Source organism: Nerophis lumbriciformis, linkage group LG38 (genome assembly GCF_033978685.3).
Source record: "Nerophis lumbriciformis linkage group LG38, RoL_Nlum_v2.1, whole genome shotgun sequence".
NCBI classification, from domain to species: Eukaryota; Metazoa; Chordata; class Actinopteri; order Syngnathiformes; family Syngnathidae; genus Nerophis; species Nerophis lumbriciformis.
In genome coordinates this window covers 23,911,112-23,924,111 of record NC_084585.2, presented here as the reverse complement: position 1 = coordinate 23,924,111, position 13,000 = coordinate 23,911,112, and the positions used below count along the sequence as shown (strand labels likewise).

General features: G+C 43.1%; 1 protein-coding gene across 1 annotated transcript in view; it reads right to left on the bottom strand.

The window, feature by feature from the left end:
* Window positions 1-13,000, bottom strand: part of thumpd3 (THUMP domain containing 3) — a 31,070-nt gene that overhangs the window by 9,670 nt on the left and 8,400 nt on the right. Inside the window, exon 6 of the mRNA XM_061932744.2 lies at window positions 11,998-12,438. Coding sequence (XP_061788728.2) covers window positions 11,998-12,438 — 441 coding nt within the window. The remainder of the gene's footprint in view (window positions 1-11,997; window positions 12,439-13,000) is intronic.

Genomic DNA, 13,000 nt, shown 5'->3' with positions numbered 1-13,000 from the left:
TGCAGCCATGACAAAATATCAGACAATCTCCATTGTCAACGACAGGCAGGAAAATAAAGATAAACACATAGCCTATGTTGTAGGCATAGGCTCATACGTTTTTAAGTTGAAATAAAAAAAAATAAAAAAAATGTGCCTCATAAGCCTTAGGCTGTCAATCACGCGCACAAACTTAAATTATACAATAACATATGTATGTCATCTCTATTTAAACAAAAATAAATTAAATAAATAATAATAATAAATTACCTGCAACTTATTGGCCAAGGCAAATAGCTGAAGGGGGGAAATCAAACCCATCAGACTGCGCTTTATCATCAAACTTGAATTATAATGAAAATAGACGGTCGCGACAAACAAAGCAGGCTAAATAGCCTTACATTGTTGCCAATCGGAGATGTGCTTCACTTGATAGCGAGGCCAAATAATTATTTACACATAGTAGTATATCTCGAATAGAAAAAACCACAATAAACAACGCAATTGCCTTAATTCCTTTGCATTGTAGTGCGCCCAAACAACACGTAACCATCAAAATTATTTAGCTGACCGAACTCAATATAGGTTAGACATGGGCTTATTTGGTATAGCCTATAGGTAACGTAGACTAATTCGTTTAACATATCCAACCGTATGTCTACTTACTTTTTTTTTTGTTAGCACTATGCAGGAATAAAATGGCATCTACAGTGCCAGGATTCATGCGAGAGCGCCTGGCCTCTAAAATGCGCCCTGCTGCGCTGAAGGAGCGCTCACTTGCGCCACTTGTTGTTGGGACGCGGTGCCTGATGAATAATTGACTGTTTCAAAGAGTGCTGCTCGTTTTTCGTATGTGGGTAACAACATTTAACTATGTATACAGGTAAAAGCCAGTAAATTAGAATATTTTGAAAAACTTGATTTATTTCAGTAATTGCATTCAAAAGGTGTAACTTGTACATTATATTTATTCATTGCACACAGATTGATGCATTCAAATGTTTATTTCATTTAATTTTGATGATTTGAAGTGGCAACAAATGAAAATCCAAAATTCCGTGTGTCACAAAATTAGAATATTACTTAAGGCTAATACAAAAAAGGGATTTTTAGAAATGTTGGCCAACTGAAAAGTATGAAAATGAAAAATATGAGCATTTACAATACTCAATATTTGGTTGGAGCTCCTTTTGCCTCAATTACTGCGTTAATGCGGCGTGGCATGGAGTCGATGAGTTTCTGGCACTGCTCAGGTGTTATGAGAGCCCAGGTTGCTCTGATAGTGGCCTTCAACTCTTCTGCGTTTTTGGGTCTGGCATTCTGCATCTTCCTTTTCACAATACCCCACAGATTTTCTATGGGGCTAAGGTCAGGGGAGTTGGCGGGCCAATTTAGAACAGAAATACCATGGTCCGTAAACCAGGCACGGGTAGATTTTGCGCTGTGTGCAGGCGCCAAGTCCTGTTGGAACTTGAAATCTCCATCTCCATAGAGCAGGTCAGCAGCAGGAAGCATGAAGTGCTCTAAAACTTGCTGGTAGACGGCTGCGTTGACCCTGGATCTCAGGAAACAGAGTGGACCGACACCAGCAGATGACATGGCACCCCAAACCATCACTTTTCACTAGACTTCAGGCAACGTGGATCCTGTGCCTCTCCTGTCTTCCTCCAGACTCTGGGACCTCGATTTCCAAAGGAAATGCAAAATTTGCATGGTTGGGTGATGGTTTCGGGTGCCATGTCATCTGCTGGTGTCGGTCCACTCTGTTTCCTGAGATCCAGGGTCAACGCAGCCGTCTACCAGCAAGTTTTAGAGCCCTTCATGCTTCCTGCTGCTGACCTGCTCTATGGAGATGGAGATTTCAAGTTCCAACAGGACTTGGCGCCTGCACACAGCGCAAAATCTACCCGTGTCTGGTTTACGGACCATGGTATTTCTGTTCTAAATTGGCCCGCCAACTCCCCTGACCTTAGCCCCATAGAAAATCTGTGGGGTATTGTGAAAAGGAAGATGCAGAATGCCAGACCCAAAAACGCAGAAGAGTTAAAGGCCACTATCAGAGCAACCTGGGCTCTCATAACACCTGAGCAGTGCCAGAAACTCATCGACTCCATGCCACGCCGCATTAACGCAGTAATTGAGGCAAAAGGAGCTCCAACCAAGTATTGAGTATTGTATATGCTCATATTTTTCATTTTCATACTTTTCAGTTGGCCAACATTTCTAAAAATCCCTTTTTTGTATTAGCCTTAAGTAATATTCTAATTTTGTGACACACGGAATTTTGGATTTTCATTTGTTGCCACTTCAAATCATCAAAATTAAATGAAATAAACATTTGAATGCATCAGTCTGTGTGCAATGAATAAATATAATGTACAAGTTACACCTTTTGAATGCAATTACTGAAATAAATCAAGTTTTTCAAAATATTCTAATTTACTGGCTTTTACCTGTATATATTTCCGAATTGGTTCAACCGCCAACCGCCCGCATCTATTTAAAATCTATTTTTACCCGCCCGACCCGGTTGTGTCCGCAAACCGCGCATCTCTAATATATATATGTATGTATATATATATATATATATATATATATATATATATATATATATATATATAAATATATATACATATATTTACACATATATATATATATATACATATATATATATAAATATATATACATATATTTACACATATATATATATATACATATATATATATATATATATATATATATATATATATATATATAGCCATCCATCTTCTTCCGCTTATCCGAGGTTGGGTCGCGGGGGCAGCAGCCTAAGCAGGGAAGCCCAGACTTCCCTGTCCCCAGCCACTTCGTCCAGCTCTTCCTGTGGGACCCCGAGGCGTTCCCAGGCCAGCTGGGAGACATAGTCTTCCCAACGTGTCCTGGGTCTTCCCTGCGGCCTCCTACCGGTCGGACGTGCCCTAAACACCTCCCTAAGGAGGCGTTCGGGTGGCATCCTGACCAGATGCCCGAACCACCTCATCTGGCTCCTCTCGATGTGGAGGAGCAGCGGCTTTACTTTGAGCTCCCCCCGGATGGCAGAGCTTCTCACCCTATCTCTAAGGGAGAGCCCCGCCACCCGGCGGAGGAAACTCATTTCGGCCGCTTGTACCCGTGATCTTGTCCTTTCGGTCATAACCCAAAGCTCATGACCATAGGTGAGGATGGGAACGTAGATCGACCGGTAAATTGAGAGCTTTGCCTTTCGGCTCAGCTCCTTCTTCACCACAACGGATCGATACAGCGTCCGCATTACTGAAGACGCCGCACCGATCCGCCTGTCGATCTCACGATCCACTCTTCCATCACTCGTGAACAAGACTCCGAGGTACTTGAACTCCTCCACTTGGGGCAAGATCTCCTCCCTTTTCCGGGCGAGAACCATGGACTCGGACTTGGAGGTGCTGATTCTCATACCAGTCGCTTCACACTCGGCTGCGAACCGATCCAGTGAGAGCTGCAGATCCTGGCCAGATGAAGCCATCAGGACCACATCATCTGCAAAAAGCAGAGACCTAATCCTGCAGCCACCAAACCAGATCCCCTCAACGCCTTGACTGCGCCTAGAAATTCTGTCCATAAAAGTTATGAACAGAATCGGTGACAAAGGGCAGCCTTGGCGGAGTCCAACCCTCACTGGAAACGTGTCCGACTTACTGCCGGCAATGCGGACCAAGCTCTGGCACTGAGCATACAGGGAGCGCACTGCCACAATCAGACAGTCCGGTACCCCATACTCTCTGAGCACTCCCCACAGGACTTCCCGAGGGACACGGTCGAATGCCTTCTCCAAGTCCACAAAACACATGTAGACTGGTTGGGCAAACTCCCATGCACCCTCAAGGACCCTGCCGAGAGTATAGAGCTGGTCCACAGTTCCACGACCAGGACGAAAACCACACTGTTCCTCCTGAATCCGAGGTTCGACTATCCGGCGTAGCCTCCTCTCCAGTACTCCTGAATAGACCTTACCGGGAAGGCTGAGGAGTGTGATCCCACGATAGTTAGAACACACCCTCCGGTTCCCCTTCTTAAAGAGAGGAACCACCACCCCGGTCTGCCAATCCAGAGGTACCGCCCCCGATGTCCACGCGATGCTGCAGAGTCTTGTCAACCAAGACAGCCCCACAGCATCCAGAGCCTTAAGGAACTCCGGGCGGTTCTCATCCACCCCCGGGGCCTTGCCACCGAGGAGCTTTTTAACTACCTCAGCAACCTCAGCCCCAGAAATAGGAGAGCCCACCACAGACTCCCCAGGCACTGCTTCCTCATAGGAAGACGTGTTGGTGGGATTGAGGAGGTCTTCGAAGTATTCCCTCCACCGATCCACAACATCCGCAGTCAAGGTCAGCAGAACACCATCCTCGCCATACACGGTGTTGATAGTGCACTGCTTCCCCTTCCTGAGGCGACGGATGGTGGTCCAGAATTGCTTCGAAGCCGTCCGGAAGTCGTTTTCCATGGCCTCCCCGAACTCCTCCCATGTCCGAGTTTTTGCCTCTGCGACCGCTGAAGCCGCACACCGCTTGGCCTGTCGGTACCTGTCCGCTGCCTCAGGAGTCCTATGAGCCAAAAGAACCCGATAGGACTCCTTCTTCAGCTTGACGGCATCCCTCACCGCCGGTGTCCACCAACGGGTTCTAGGATTACCGCCACGACAAGCACCAACTACCTTGCGGCCACAGCTCCAATCAGCCGCCTCGACAATAGAGGCGCGGAACATGGTCCATTCGGACTCAATATCCAGCACCTCCCTCGTGACATGTTCAAAGTTCTTCCGGAGGTGGGAATTGAAACTCTCTCTGACAGGAGACTCTGCCAGACGTTCCCAGCAAACCCTCACAATGCGTTTGGGCCTGCCAGGTCTGTCCGGCATCCTCCCCCACCATCGCAGCCAACTCACCACCAGGTGGTGATCGGTAGAAAGCTCCGCCCCTCTCTTCACCCGAGTGTCCAAAACATGAGGCCGCAAATCCGATGACACAACTACAAAGTCGATCATGGAACTGCGGCCTAGGGTGTCCTGGTGCCAAGTGCACATATGGACACCCTTATGTTTGAACATGGTGTTCGTTATGGACAATCTGTGACGGGCACAAAAGTCCAATAACAAAACACCGCTCGGGTTCAGATCCGGGCAGCCATTCTTCCCAATCACGCCTCTCCAGGTTTCACTGTCGCTGCCAACATGAGCATTGAAGTCCCCCAGTAGAACGAGGGAATCACCCGGGGGAGCACTCTCAAGTACTCCCTCGAGTGAATCCAAAAAGGGTGGGTACTCTGAGCTGCGGTTTGGCGCGTAAGCGCAAACCACAGTCAGGACCCGCTCCCCCACCCGAAGGCGGAGGGAAGCTACCCTCTCGTCCACCGGGTTGAGCTCCAACGTGCAGGCTCTGAGCCGGGGGGAAAACAAGAATTGCCACCCCAGCCCGTCGCCTCTCACTGCCGGCAACGCCAGAGTGGAAGAGAGTCCAGCCCCTCTCGAGACAACTGGTTCTAGAGCCCTTGCTGTGCGTCGAAGTGAGTCCGACTATATCTAGCCGGAACTTCTCCACCTCGCGCACTAGTTCAGGCTCCTTCCCCCCCAGCGAGGTGACGTTCCACGTCCCAAGAGCTAGCTTCTGTAGCCGAGGATCAGACCGCCAAGTGCCCTGCCTTCGGCTGCCGCCCAGCTCACATCGCACCCGATCTCTATGACCCCTGCTATGGGTGGTGAGCCCATTGGAGGGGGGACCCACGTTGCCTCTTCGGGCTGTGCCCGGCCGGGCCCCATGGGGACAGGCCCGGCCACCAGGCGCTCGCCATCGTGCCCCACCTCCGGGCCTGGCTCCAGAGGGGATCCCCGGTGACCCGCGTCCGGGCGAGGGAAATCTGGGTCCTTGATTTTTATTTTTCATGGAGGTCTTCGAGCTGCTCTTGGTCTGATCCCTCACCTAGGACCAGTTTGTCTTGGGAGACCCTACCAGGGGGCATAAAGCCCCCGGACAACATAGCTCCTAGGATCATTGGGACACGCAAACTCCTCTACTACGTTAAGGTGGCAGCTCAGAGAGGAGATATATATATATATATATATATATATATATATATATATATATATATACACATACACACTACAATTTTTGGTTGTGTTTTCCGCACCATTAGCTGAATGGCGATATACGATTAAGATCTCAATATTTTTTCCGTAAAGTAAAAACAACACAGTCCTAGTTACCTGAGATACTAAGTATGTCATTATTATGCCACATGCTGACATATGTTCAACTCATCATGTTTAATTTATTACAGCATTTGGGAAGCCTGTAGTTGATTTTTATTATGTAAATGTTATATTTTTATCAACATGTGATAGCAGGGACCCTGCCATTGAAAACTAGGCTGCTACATTACTAATGATTAATGTAACTATAGCTGAAAAAATAGTACAATAGCAATAGGAGAGACTATTCATCCCTGAACACCATGGAGTTCATGTAGGCTTTATGATGCAATTGCATTATTATATCAACTATCAGAGACATAAACTCTTCATTTAACATAATGTCCTTTTTTGCTGCTTTATGCAGCTCAATCAACACAGAAAAAGGTAAAGTGAAATAACTTAGTTGTTAACTCTAGGTCAATAATGCTTGTCTTTCTCTCAGACAGACACACACACACGCATGCACGCACACACACCGCACAGTGAGCTAACGTTACGCTAAAAGCTAATTAGCCTTCAACTCAAGGACTGCGAGCGAGCTGAGCTGCCGCTTATGTTTCTAGAACGTCAACGGGCTCATAGTGATGTTACTAGTAGTTGACTGGGAGGTGTTTATTATAATTTGGGGAGAGTCCGCTGCCTTATGCTCACCTGCTTAACACTTATCTGCTCACCACACCGTAGGAGCACTGACGCCATGCGCTCTGAATAGGCCCTGCTGATTGGCTGTTACATGCGCTCTGAACACGCACTGCTGATTGGCTGTTACATGCGCTCTGAATATGCACTGCTGATTGGCTGTTACCGCTCTGCGTGTAACCAATCAGATGGTTCTGTGGGTGGGACAATGCTGGGTGCTGCAGAGACTTACTGACAGAGGCACAACTAAGCGGAGCAGCTTGTTAAGACTTTAGTTTAGGCCGTGGCTCTTTGTTGTTAAGGCGGCCGCCTTAACAATAAAGCGCTGCGGGAAACCCTGTACACACACACACACACACACACACACACACACACACACACACACACACACACACACACACACACACACACACACACACACACACACACACACACACACACACACACACACACACACACACACACATAAAAACATACATACACATATACAGGACTGTCTCAGAAAATTAGAATATTGTGATAAAGTTCTTTATTTTCTGTAATGCCATTAAAAAAACAAAAATGTCATACATTCTGGATTCAACTGAAATATTGCAAGCCTTTTATTATTTTAATATTGCTGATTATGGCATACAGCTTAAGAAAACTCAAAAATCCTATCTCAAAAAATTTGAATATTTTCTCAGACCAAGTAAAAAAAAAAGATTTATAACAGCAAAACAAAATCAAACATTTGAAAATGTCAATTAATGCACTCAGTACTTGGTTGGGAATCCTTTTACACGGATTACTGCATCAATGCGGCGTGGCATGGAGGCAATCAGCCTGTGGCATTGCTGAGGTGTTATGGATGCCCAGGATGTTTCAATAGCTGCCTTTAGCTCATTTGCATTATTGGGTCTGGTGTCTTTCAGCTTCTTCTCCACAATACCCCACAAATTCTCTATGGGGTTCAGGTCAGGGGAGTTGGCAGGCCAATCGAGGACAGTAATGCCATGGTCAGTACACCAGTTACTGATTTGATTTTAGAGCACTACATGCTTCCATCTGTTGAAAAGCTCTATGGAGATGATGATTTCATTTTCCAGCATGATCTGGCACCTGCCCACAGTGCCAAAACCACCAGTAACTGGTGTACTGACCATGGCATTACTGTCCTCGATTGGCCTGCCAACTCCCCTGACCTGAACCCCAGAGAGAATTAGTGGGGTATTGTGAAGAAGAAGCTGAAAGACACCAGACCCAATAATGCAAATGAGCTAAAGGCAGCTATTGAAGCATCCTGGGCATCCATAACACCTCAGCAATGCCACAGGCTGATTTCCTCCATGCCACGCCGCATTGATGCAGTAATCTGTGCAAAAGGATTCCCAACCAAGTACTGAGAGCATTAATAGACATTTTCAAATGTTTGATTTTGTTTTGCTGTTATACTTTTTTTTTTTTTACTTGGTCTGAGGAAATATTCTAATTTTTTGAGATGGGATTTTTGAATTTTCCTAAGCTGTATGCCATAATCAGCAATATTAAAATAAACAAGGCTTGCAATATTTCAGTTGATGTGTAATGAATCCAGAATGTATGACATTCTTTTTTTTTTTTTTTAATTGCATTACAGAAAATAAAGAACGTTATCACAATATTCTAATTTTCTGAGAGAGTCCTGTATATATACACACACATACATATACGGTATACACACACACACACACACACATATATATACATACACACACACACACGTATATATACATACACACACATATATAGATACACACACACACACACATATATACATACACACACACACACACACACACACATATATACATACACACACACACACACACACGCACATAAATACACACACACACACACACACACACACATATATCGCCCTGCGATGAGGTGGCAACTTGTCCAGGGTGTACCCCGCCTTCCGCCCGATTGTAGCTGAGATAGGCTCCAGCACCCCCCGCGACCCCAAAGGGAATAAGCGGTAGAAAATGGATGGATGGATGGACACATATATCCATATATATATATATATATATATATATATATATATATATCTCCATCCATCCATCCATCTATATATATATATATATATATATATATATATATATATATATATATATATATATATATATACACACAGTATATACATATATATATATATATATATATATATATATATATACACAGTATATATATATGGATGGATGGATGGATATATATATCCATCCATCCACATACATATATATATATATATATATATATATATATATATATATATATATATATACAAACCCCGTTTCTATATGAGTTGGGAAATTGTGTTGGATGTAAATATAAACGGAATACAATGATTTGCAAATCATTTTCAACCCATATTCAGTTGAATATGCTACAAAGACAACATATTTGATGTTCAAACTGATAAACTTTTTTTTTTTTTGCAAATAATCATTAACTTTAGAATTTCATGCCAGCAACATGTGACAAAGAAGTTGGGAAAGGTGGCAATAAATACTGATAAAATTGAGGAATGCTCATCAAACACTTATTTGGAACATCCGACAGGTGAACAGGCAAATTGGGAACAGGTGGATGCCATGATTGGTTATAAAAGTAGATTCCATGAAATGCTCAGTCATTCACAAACAAGGATGGGGCGAGGGTCACCACTTTGTCAACAAATGCGTGTGCAAATTGTTGAACAGTTTAAGAAAAACCTTTCTCAACCAGCTATTGCAAGGAATTTAGGGATTTCACCATCTATGGTCTGTAATATCATCAAAGGGTTCAGAGAATCTGGAGAAATCACTGCACGTAAGCAGCTAAGCCCGTGACCTTCGATCCCTCAGGCAGTACTGCATCAACAAGTGACGTCAGTGTGTAAAGGATATCACCACATGGGCTCAGGAACACTTCAAAAACCCACTGTCAGTAACTACAGTTGGTCGCTACATCTGTAAGTGCAAGTTAAAATTCTCCTATGCAAGGCGAAAACCGTTTATCAACAACACCCAGAAACGCCGTCGGCTTTGCTGGGCCTGAGCTCATCTAAGATGGACTGATACAAAGTGGAAAAGTGTTCTGTGCTCTGACGAGTCCACATTTCAAATTGTTTTTGGAAACTGTGGACGTCGTGTCCTCCGGACCAAAGAGGAAAAGAACCATCCGGATTGTTATAGGCACAAAGTTGAAAAGCCAGCATCTGTGATGGTATGGGGGTGTATTAGTGCCCAAGACATTGGTAACTTACACATCTGTGAAGGCGCCATTAATGCTGAAAGGTACATACAGGTTTTGGAGCAACATATGTTGCCATCCAAGCAACGTTACCATGGACGCCCCTGCTTATTTCAGCAAGACAATGCCAAGCCACGTGTTACATCAACATGGCTTCATAGTAGAGTGCGGGTACTAGACTGGCCTGCCTGTAGTTCAGACCTGTCTTCCATTGAAAATGTGTGGCGCATTATGAAGCCTAAAATACCACAACGGAGATCCCCGGACTGTTGAACAACTTAAGCTGTACATCAAGCAAGAATGGGAAAGAATTCCACCTGAGAAGCTTAAAAAATGTGTCTCCTCAGTTCCCAAACGTTTACTGAGTGTTGTTAAAAGGAAAGGCCATGAAACACAGTGGTGAACATGCCCTTTCCCAACTACTTTGGCACGTGTGGCACCCATGAAATTCTAAGTTAATTATTATTTGCAAAAAAAAAAAAAAGTTTATGAGTTTGAACATCAAATATCTTGTCTTTGTAGTGCATTCAACTGAATATGGGTTGAAAATGATTTGCAAATCATTGTATTCCTTTTATATTTACATCTAACACAATTTCCCAACTCATATGGAAACAGGGTTTATATATATTATATATATATATATATATATATATATATATATATATGGATGGATGTGTATATATATATATATATATATATATATATATATATATATACATAAATATACAAATCACGATTGAGACAATGTGTTGAATAAAATGTTCGCTAATTTTTTTGTCATCGTCAAAAGAAACCGCAACTTGCGAAGAAAGGTTGGTTGCGTGAACAAAGGCACTCGCTCTTTGGTAACCTAGCAACGCAGGAAGTGATCACTAATCAGTGGGAGTCACACGCTAACAGCCAATCAGGAAACATGAACAACTGTTAAGTTTGGTTGCACCATCTTGTTGTCTCACGGTTGATTCTTTGCATGGAAAAGAGAAATTAAAAAGTGCTGCAGAGAGCAAAGAAATTGTCGATAAAAAAGGAAAAGTCACCTCGATAGCATGGTAGTTTTTTTGGACACTGTAGTCAGACCAATGTGGTCTGTAAATTAGGCAAGGCGCTCGTCCCCACCAATAACGGTAATACAACAACACCTTAGCCGCGCTTACCCTTTAATTACGTAACTCCCGGACACTAAACCTGCAGAAAATAGTTATTCTCAGGTTTCTACATGTTTACATTTTTAAACTTTGCAGTATTTTGTTACACTTTTAGCATTTCTTACGTATTCCTTATTTTTGAACCTTCCTTTTAATAGGTTATTGTTAAATGTTAAATGATTTTGGAATTGTGTTCACATTGCCTGTTTGAGTGTTTTCCATGGTTGTGTTGATATTTATTTTCCTTCCAGCTTAGATAAATGAGGGGATTATAATCAGACGAAGGTTTAATAGGTTTTTCTCCTCGTCCTTATTTTTGATAGGTTATAAAAATACCAATAACTATCAATATTGACTGTAATAAAACACTTATATCGTGATACAGTTTTCAGCCATATTGCCCAGTCCTAACAGTTTGTCATTTAACTCCACACCAAAAGTGAGTTGTGCAGGCGGTGTATTCTATTCGTTATAGCACTCTGTGATGTTTGTCATGGTAAAAGTACTTCCTAACTGATATGCAGAGTTTACTGATCCAAGAGGACAACACACAGTGATTAATTGGGTGATGGAGTCTACTGCAAAAGGGACATGTTACCAAGTTACGTAGGTAAAATCAAATCAAATATTCGACTCGTTTACCTAAACATTAGTTTTACCGAAATCATCTGACCCGGCAAATATTTTTTTGTCCGTTCAGTGTTGATTTTGGTCAGAACAAAAGGGGTTGCCTACCTCAACATCAAACTTGGTCATATCTGCTTTCCACTGGAAAAACTCCTGCACAGCTCCACCAAAGTCTCTCGCTGCCTCATTGGAAGAAAAGCTGTGTTTGTCACCAGCGCGATTGCACGTCACACGAAACTTTGTTATTTTAGGGTCGGGTGTCGCTTCTGCCGCTTCCTCAGGGTCCGCCTGTGCTGTGGTTCCAGCGTCTGGCATCTCATCTGCCTTGTTAAGCTCATCTGCTACAGGTGGCGTCTGGGCTTGTTCCTGCTGCTTGGCTTCAGCCACGGTTGTGTGGCCGTTGTCGTTGCTTGGTTTGACTTTGGTGCCGGTCGCAGCTTTACGGTGGCCTTTCCTCTTTTTGAAAGTGCTGTTCAGTTTCCACACCTCCAAGGGGATGGTCCATGGGAGTTTAGAAGCAAGCTGTTGCAACTCCATTAAAGTATCCTCCTAAGTAAAAAAATGTAAATACATAATATAAATAGAGCTTATTTTAGTGTTTGCAATCCAGTAAATCTCCTCCCCCAATTTTCAAATGACTGGCCGCACTCTTTATAGTTAGATTTTTTTTTTTTCATTCAAGCTATTGAATAACATAATTGCCACCTCTACTACTCAGATTTCTGACATAATCTTAACTTTTTTTATTAATAATATGAACTCACACAGCTGCCAAAATGCGGTGTTCGCAATCCAGTAGATCTCTCCTACAACCACCAAGTGACTGGCAGCACTGTTTTAGGTACATTTTTTGCAACTGCATTAAAATGTTTAGAATTTAGCTTTAGGATCAATGATCAGAATTCTGACAGAATATTATTTTTTTAATAATATGCAATCCTAATGCATAATTTTATAATACACAATCTTATACTTACTTTATAATTACAAACGTACATGTAATAAAAACACTAGACAAATCAGTATACATTTTCAAAAACATGACAAGATACAAAAAGAAGATCAGGATATGTAACTAGTTTTAAAGGAATATTTAACAAACCTGTTGCAG